The sequence below is a fragment of the Strongylocentrotus purpuratus genome, unplaced genomic scaffold (assembly GCF_000002235.5).
Source record: "Strongylocentrotus purpuratus isolate Spur 01 unplaced genomic scaffold, Spur_5.0 spur5_scaffold_19, whole genome shotgun sequence".
NCBI classification, from domain to species: domain Eukaryota; kingdom Metazoa; phylum Echinodermata; class Echinoidea; order Camarodonta; family Strongylocentrotidae; genus Strongylocentrotus; species Strongylocentrotus purpuratus.
The window spans coordinates 18229648-18238888 of NW_022145604.1; the positions used below are offsets into that span (position 1 = coordinate 18229648).

The 9241-nt window shown below is 35.2% G+C and overlaps 1 protein-coding gene across 1 annotated transcript; it reads right to left on the reverse strand.

Annotated features, from left to right (window-relative positions):
* Positions 1-730: 730 nt before the first annotated feature.
* On the reverse strand, positions 731-8971 carry LOC105447475. The gene is made up of 8 exons (XM_030990498.1): positions 8802-8971; positions 7938-8102; positions 7080-7244; positions 6294-6458; positions 5320-5451; positions 3444-3826; positions 2725-2818; positions 731-919 (listed from the first exon to the last, which is right to left on the reverse strand). The coding sequence occupies exons 1-8, from the start codon at positions 8889-8891 to the stop codon at positions 905-907; spliced, it is 1209 nt and encodes a 402-aa protein (XP_030846358.1). The 5' UTR covers positions 8892-8971; the 3' UTR covers positions 731-904.
* Between the last annotated feature and the right edge of the window lie 270 nt (positions 8972-9241).

Below are 9241 nucleotides of genomic sequence, written 5' to 3' on the forward strand. Positions count from 1 at the left end.
TGTGTGTGGTAATTGCATGTGTGTCAGAAATTAAAGACTAATAATGACAGATGGCTAATCATAAATCTACAATGACGAGTAAACTGTCGATTTACATCACAGTCCACAGATAAATGTGCCTTGAACGTATATAGCAGACGGCAATCGGCGGATCAGACGACACTTGATAGTGATTTTGTATGTGAGATTGCTTTGCTCAATATAAAATACAAGAACCTTTTCCATATCTTTAAACTATCATTGATATCTGATAATTAAACAGTTAGTAAAATAAACCTACCAAACTACATAATACAATGAAATACTTGACTTAAAGTAGGGGAGTTTGAAGTGGTGCACAATTATTGCACCCCACTGTAAATAATCGAATAGTCCATGGCAATCATGAATATTTATGTTTTTGCTTACCTCGGCAAAATGCTTGCCTATACTAAATGGAAAAATTACGGTGGGGGTTGGCTGAAATGGACACAATGAACCATTCAGAACTGATCTATGATAATTCATGCTTACAATCGCGTGGCAAATTGCGTCCAAAGTTCGACTTATTTTACATGTGTTATATAGGCAATGGCGAGCTAGCGACCTATTTTGACCAAATTACGGTGGGTGAGCTTTCAAAAGTCAATGGGACGTGAGGGTTCCAATGAAAGAGCTAGTGTCAACGTACGTCGGGATGGATGTGCTTTTCGTTTAAGCAAAAAATGAAATTTTAACGATTTTTGGGGGTAAAAGTCCATAGGCTAACATGTTAGGCTGCTGGACTCTGACGATAGGGGGCGTTGTCCAATGAGACTATTCGGAGCCATATGCTCGACAAGTTTCATTTTGAAGTCCGCAGTAGTCGTTGATACGTTGTTGCTTGACGGCCAAACCACATTGTAGGCCTACTTGAGCGTTATCTTCAGAACTCATACCACTATTGAAATATAAGAATACCAGAAATAAAATGTATATAATGATGGTTTGCTTTGATTTCATGTGATGTTCTTTCATTCCATATACATCAACATATTTACATTTACTATCTTATGAATTTAGATGTATGATGTTGATAGTGGTGGTTATTTCACCTGACAGCTCAGAAAGCAATAAATGTTTGTTAGTAAGCAACCAGAAGACCGACGGCTTAAGGTCCTCTCCGAGGGACCTGGTAATGAGGATTAATGCCTTACCAAAGGCCACTAGCACATCGACTTGGTTTCGAACCCGGGTCACCGGATAACGAGACCATTGCTCTACCGACTGAGCTATCGCGCCTCCTCATGATGACATGGCATATACTGAAAAGGGGTCGTCTTATAAGCATAAGATTTAATGACGTCCTCCCGAAAATAAAAATAACAATATGAAGCGATGCATGACAATTTTCTTTAGGAAGGAAGCAAGATTTTTTGTTAAATAACATAGAAAGAGAAGGGACATAGAAGATCGGACAGGGAGAAAAAGTTACATTCATGATAGTATTAGGAGGAGTACATATATATCAAGCCAAGTTGTGCATGTATAAATAATCACCTTTTGACAGCTATTATTCATTACAATTATAGGGAAATTCTTTAAATAAATTATAAGTTGAAAATGATTTTCCAGAGATAAAAATTCATGTAGGTCAGATATCTAACGAGTAAATAGTTCACAATCATTTATATAGAACCGCTTTTTTGTTAACATTTAAATTCCAATCAAAAAGGCGATGGATTCATTTACGTGTCTGCATTTGAAGAACAGATAAAGTTATGTAAAATGCCAGGATATCGTTTAGTAAAACCAAAATTAGATTTGAATTTAACCACTATTTGCAAGCAGTTTGATATTGATGAATAATTTTGTTCAAAAAGGTACTACAAGCATTACATTTCAGGCAGGGTAGATTTGCAATTTATATATGATGTCACCATCATGACTTAGGTAGCAGGCATAGGAAGAGGAGACACGTATAGGCCTACACTCCGTACCTATCACCCATCTTAATGACATCATTTCTTTAAGAATTTGTATTTGTTGTTGTTTTTATTCAAGAATTAAGAATAAACAGGCAGTTTGATTGAACAAAAATGCTGGCCAAAAATAACATATACACCTTAAACATGTTCTGAAAAAAGCAGTGTGATGCGTAAGAATTTCCAATATTTCCAATATACGCTCGTATATTCCATCGTATGGATATTGCTACAGGGTGAATGTTGTAAGAAGCAGGTTTTATCTTTTTACTTTTCGCCACGGTTCTAAAGTAGAGTTGTTTGGTTGAGATGCATGCTACATGATCCTTTGACAAATTCCTTTAAGTAGAGCTCTAGATAAGATAACGGAAATATTTCTTCCTTTCATCAGAAATTAACGTCATATCGCTTTTTTTTAAAGAGGACGAAGTAGAAGCCTTATACATCATGTACTTGAAGGAAAAGTACTTTTTCACTAAAAATGTTCATATAGTTGTGAAAAGTCTTTTTCTGTATGTTTGTTATATTTCAGTTTCCGGATATCATTACACAGATCAAGAACACACATATTGATAGACGTGATCATCATACTCAGGCCAGAATAAACACATTCAAGACAGCTTAAATCAATGTGTGTATTGTTTATTCTTGGGTTCAGATTGGGCGAAGTTAAATATGGATAATATAAAACCGCTATAGCCTACTTTCAATCGATGGAATGCCAGAAAGAGAGAGAAGAATCAACCACAGGATGCGCATGTAATCTGTTGTTATATCTTACCCGGCCATGTATCGTGGTGACAGTCAGCTTGCCTTCACTGTTTACCTCAGAAATCAGTGGATCCAAATCCGTGTTGGTACGACACCTTTCCAACCTATAGACAGAAAAAAAAGTACATTTTGAGTGCACAATACATGAACAAGCTTGACGTACATGTACGATACTCTCTTAAAAGCCATCAGAGATGTATGCTATATGATGTGAGAATAGATGACAATTTAATACACATCGGACCTTGCATAATGTTGCTCTGCATTTATATTGCATGACTGCAAACCATGGTATCATAACTGTGTATGTAGGATACAGCAAGTCTATGAAAATCATGATGAATAAAATAAATTAAGTATTGAATTTAAATTTATCTTAAGAAAATAATATTGGTATAAATAAATGAAAGCTTTATTACACATTTTGCAAACAACAACCGTAATATTGACTCAAAAACTTGTTCATCTTTTTCATTGACTTTGAAAACATTGCATTAAACACTGGATTTATACAAATTGGTTGTTTACAACGATATTGAGATGACAATATGTATTTTCACTTCTTTAATGTTGTCTCTGAAAATCTTGTCATTGTGCCTACTATCTAAAATACATCTCTATAAAAGAAAAAAAACCTTTGATTTAAGTATTTAAATGCATATTTTCCAATAAGACAATTATATCAAATGTTTCATATTACGGAATTTTTTACTGCTTTCCGCTACTTACTCTATGTTTGTCAGGTGTACATGAGTCTTCATGAGTTGGATGATCTCAGCTGCCTTCTTGTTGAACAGGTCAACGTTGCTAATGGACAGCTTGGTGAGTCGGGGACATGATGTTATCCCCGACTCGCAGAATGACACGGGATCATCCAGTGTAACAGATGTTGGATACACCAGGTCTCCCTGGATGTGAAGGTGAGTTAGATGATTGAATAGAGAGCAGGCGATTGTGACGATGTCTGATGAGACATTCTCCTGGGTCGACCAGCCCAGCCTGAGAGTTTTCACTCGGGGACATGATGTATGAAGTCCACGGTTCCACAGACTGGTCACATGCTTACCATCCACAGATAGCTCATCTACTGACTCAGAGGTTATTTGACGAGTCTACATGAAACAGCGATGCATAAAGGCTCACTACATATGATTTGAATGGAAACCAACGCTAATGAAAAAATTATATTACATAAACTGACTCATTATTGTTTTAATATAGTACTTTTACTGTTCATATCATGCTTGGTAAATATTCCACAAATGTACAATAATAAGACTTAAAGGGTGTTCGTCAGTTTAAACTTAAGTATATAAGAAGAAATAAACAAACGCGTAGTTTTTTGAAAAATGGGACAAAGAATACAACATTTTTAAACTTTTGGATACCGAGATTATAATGATTTAGAGAATTTTCCATTGACATTACAGGCATATTCGATGCCGATCCGGATGAACTAAAATAACCGATTTATTTTTCAAAAATATTAAAATTACCTCTCTGTTTTTCATTTTAGTGATCCAGGAGACTATGTCCCATTGGGCCTACCTTTACAAAACGTATTTGTCTATCATAATACTCTGAAAAAGGTATTTGCGGTATTTTCAAAACAAACAAATTAGAGGATCAGGGGGGCTGTACGACAAAACACATCATGCCCGCATTGCTAATACAGGTTTTCTGTGAAACCTTCTTGAAATATTTCTTAATTTTATCCGTTTCAACCAACAAGACCAAAGCCAACTTAAAGGTAAAGACCGGTATTGGTAACGCCCCAATTTCAAAAAATGAAATGGAAGCTCTCATTACCAATCGTGTGAAAGAATATGTTTTGACTAATACATGATGATAAAAAAATTGCCGGGAAACCGCCTACTAATTCATATATTTGGTAAATTTGTTTCTCTCATGGTCCTGTGAGAGATATAGGGTAGTCCCATATACATCTTTCTGTGTATAGTGCTTGTAACTTTACGAAGAATGGGCCAAATTTCTTATCATTTTGATGATTCCAGAACCTTGCAGATGCTAGATGCTAGATGATCAACCTTTTCTGATCGATTCCATAAAGTTTTTTTCACAATTCAATCGCATGACCATAACTGGTCTTTACCTTTAATAACGAGGGTTAATCCTCCTTGTTCAGTGGAAGATGACGAGACTGTAGTACTCATTATCTTTTTACTGTGATATTCGTTCACCCAGATTTAAAAAAAAATCAAATGATTTTACATTATTGAAAGTTACACATTTTTATGATGAAAACATAAGCAACAAAAGTCTCCATAGGAAATAGCAAACGGCAATCATTCATTAAATGATATTTAACGAGCTTTAAGAAAAAATGCTTGGATAAATTCCATCCCAAATTAACAAAGTTATAACAGTGCCTGTATAAATGTTTCATATATAAAACTATCCACCCATAGATTTAATATAGAGCCCGTAGTATATGGCGTTTTTAACTAGATTTCAAGACAAAATACATTATTCTTTCGGCAATACCTAATATCATTCATATTTGGTCTGTCTAGTTTTTCTGAACCCCTCCCTTTTGAGCTTGGAACAAAAGGAGGATTTTGACTCGGAATAGTTACATACATACCAGTGTCTCTCCATTGTCTATGTCGACTGGTCTGATATCATCCAAGCTGAGTGACTGGAGGCGTGGTAGTGAGAGAATGGAGTTTAGTCGACACGGAGTTATGGAAACACCCCGCATACTTAGCGTCTGGATCTGTGCAAAGACATTTTATCAGTTCAAACCAAAGTGAAATCCACGATGCTAACATTACTAAAATCACAGCTAATATCGGATGAATTTGTACTATCTTAGAAACTTTATCATTCGCCAAGTCTGATTATTTCGTCTCCATTTCCGCTATAGTTCAAATGAATCAACATGCTATAATAAACAAAAAAGCATTTCAAATGTGCTTGGTATGATGTATTTCGATAGAGGTACTTAAGGTATTGTATCGGTGGGATGACATTACATCAAAATGATATCTTCAAGAGAGTATGTTTAATATACTTGTTCCTCTTTGTTTTCAGTAGGCTTATCTCATCCGTTTCCTTCAAAGTGGATAATTACCCATTTTATTAATTCTTCTAAATTCACTAGATACAAGAGGACACTCGCATGAATACATATTGCTTCAGATATGTGATACATCCGTCACTGGACAGGCACGCGAGTTGACATTGTGCTTGCCAAATTGTTGATGTCAGATATATTTTACACGAAAATTGTGAGAACAGTCTTAAGCAATAGTTGTTACCTGATAACTTGGTCATGTGGACTACGGATAAACCAGTAAATATCAGTAAATAAGTTATCAAATAAATCGGCTATGAATGCGTAGTAAATGAAAAGAACATTATACTCCAAATATTCACGATAACAAGAATTGTGTATCTACTGTTAATATCAATATAAGCGCGCTTGTAACTAATGAAAAAAAAAGATTTCTTTTTAAAAGGTGTGACAAATTTAGTTACCCTATGTGTTGAGTTTGAAGAATGCAATACTTTTTTGGAAACAAATCGTTTCCAATTGAAATCGTATTTGGATAATACCTTTGATGTTGATGCTTCAGATGCCATCATCGAGTAAAATTCATCACTCAGCTTCACACGGAGCAGATTTAGTGACCGAAGATTTGGCATGGAGCAGAGACCTCTCGCGTAATGTGAGGATGCAGCAGAACCCAGATCTTCGTTCTCGTGCTTTAGCTCCTCAATCTGGTGATGTGACAGGACATGTTGAATAGAGTGAATAACATCGACATGTCTAATTTTAATATTTTCTATTGTAAGTAATGTAACATCAGGAAGAGAGAGAGAGAGACCCGGTCATAGACAGAGACATACTGAGAGACAGAGATAGATAGAGAGAAAAAGGCCCAAAGAGCAAGTGATGTGGTAAATGAAAAGAAAGACGAGATGAAGAAAGGCAAACAAATGCCATCAATTATAGATAGTTGGAAAAAAGAGACCGTGTCTGTTGAAGCAAAATAAAAGTATTATATCCGTCTAGTTACAATGCACATGTAAAATGAATTTCCTATGGCTACTAGTATTGGCAAATTATAAGTAAATTTCTTGTTTAACATGTAAAATTTAAACACGCCTTTTTGGTATGAATCTCTATCATTTTGACACCAAATTTCATTCTATAAACATGATCTGTTTCCATGTCAGCATGACCAAATTGTTATTATATTGATATAAGATTGCTCTTGACTAATGTTTATAAATCTCTTTTTAAAAAGTGTGAAAATACAGTTCCCCCATATGTTAAATTTGAAGGATGCAAAACTCTTTCGAAAAATTGGTTCGAATTGTAAGCGTTTTGGGGTATACATTTGATTTTGATGCCTCAGAGGCCATCGTCGAGTAGAACTCGTCACTCAGCTTCATCCACTCCAGATACAGTGATCGAAGATTTGGCATGGAGCAGAGACCTCTCGCGTAATGTGAGGATGCAGCAGGACCCAGATCTGCGTTCCCGTGCGTTAGCTTCTCAATCTGGTGATGTGACAGGACATGTTGAATAGAGTGAATTGTATTATCAAGTAAAGACGACATGACTAATTTACTTATTCTTACCGCCATTAATGTAACATCATGAACCTCTACTTAGACTTTTAAAGCAAGGAAAAGAGAAGGGAGAGAGAGAGAGAGAGAGTGACCTGGAAAGAGACAGCTACAGAAAATATATAGAGAGAAATAACCCGAGGGAAATGGGTGTGGTTAGAGTAAAAAAAGACGAGATGAAGAAAGATAAACAGTTGTCATCAATTATAAATAGTTGGAAAAGAGAGACTGTGTCTGTTCAAGCGAAATAAAAGCGTTATATTCGTGTCTTTACCATTGACATGTAGAATTAATTTCCTGCGACTATTGACAAAATTCAACAACAAAACAAAATCAATGTATAGAATGCGAAATACTATTTGTAGAATACGTGCTTTTAAAACACGCTTTAATATGCTTTTATATCATTATGACACCAAAGTTCATTCTATTGACATGTCTTTTTTTAATTGTCAGCATAGCAAAACTATTCATAATATTGATATGAGAGTCCTCGTAACTCATAAAAATGTGTAATTCTTTTTTTTATAAATATGAACAAACAGTTATCTCATTATGTGGAATTTGAAATTGCAAACAATTATTTGGACAAAAATCCTTGAATAGAGATCATGTTTGGTATACCTTTGCTTTTGATGCCTCAGAGGCCATCGTCGAGTAGAACTCATCACTCATCTCCACAAGGCGCAGATCCAGTGATCGAAGATTTGGCATGGAGCAGAGACCTATCGCGTAATAAGAGGATGCATGAGAACCCAGATCTGCGCCCCAGTGCGTTAGCTCCTCAATCTGGTGATGTGACAGGACAGGTTGCATGGAGTGAATAGTATTATCAAGTATAGACGACAGGTCTAAATAAAATATTCTTACTGTCCTTAATGTAACATTATCAACCTCTTTTTAGAATTTTAGAGTAAGGACAAGAGAAGGGAGATGAAGAGAGAAAGAGAGAGAGAGTAAGTGACCTGGAGATAGACAAATAGATATAGAGAGAAAAAACTCGAAAGAAATGGGTGTCGTAAGAGCAAAGAAAGACGAGTTGAAGAAAGAAAAACAATTGTCATCAATTATAAATGGTTGGAAAAGAGAGACAGTGTCTGTTGAAGCAAAATAAAGGTCTTTATATCCGTCTCTTTACCATGCACATGTAGAATTAATTTCATGCGACTATTGACAAAATTATAAAAAAAATCAATATAAAATGCGAAATACTATTTGTAGAATACGTGCTTTTAAAATACATTTTGATATGCTTTTAAATCATTATGACACCAAAGTTCATTCTATTTACAGGTCTTTTTTCCTCGTCAGCATAGCCAAACTATTTATATTATTGATATGAGAGTCCTAGTAGCTCATGAAAATGTTTTTATTTTTTTTATTTTTTTTAATATGAACAAACATTTATCTCATATGTGGAATTTTAACAATGCACAATTTTTTGAAAAACACAAAAATCGTTTTGAATAGAAATCATGTTAGGTATACCTTTGATATTGATGCCTCAGAGGCCATCGTCGAGTAGAACTCATCACTCAGCTCCAAACTGTTCAGATCCAGTGATCGAAGATTTGGCATGGAGCAGAGACCTCTCGCGTAATGAGAGGGTGCAGCAGAACCCAGATCTGCGTTCCAGTGCGTTAGCTTCTCAATCTGGTGATGTGACAGGAAAGGTTGAATAGAGTGAATAGTACACTGTTGGTCATAATGATGGAATAATTATTTTTACCCCAATTTATGGAATGATTTTGACAATGATTTATTCCTAATAGATCTAGATAAAAGTATACATTCTCAGATTTTATTGAATAATAATTTGCGAGTGTTTGTTTTGCGTGACTGCTAGAGCATGAGTGTGCTACTATGCTAATCAACGAGGGGACAATGATTTATTCCTAATAGATCTAGATAATAGTATACATTCTGAG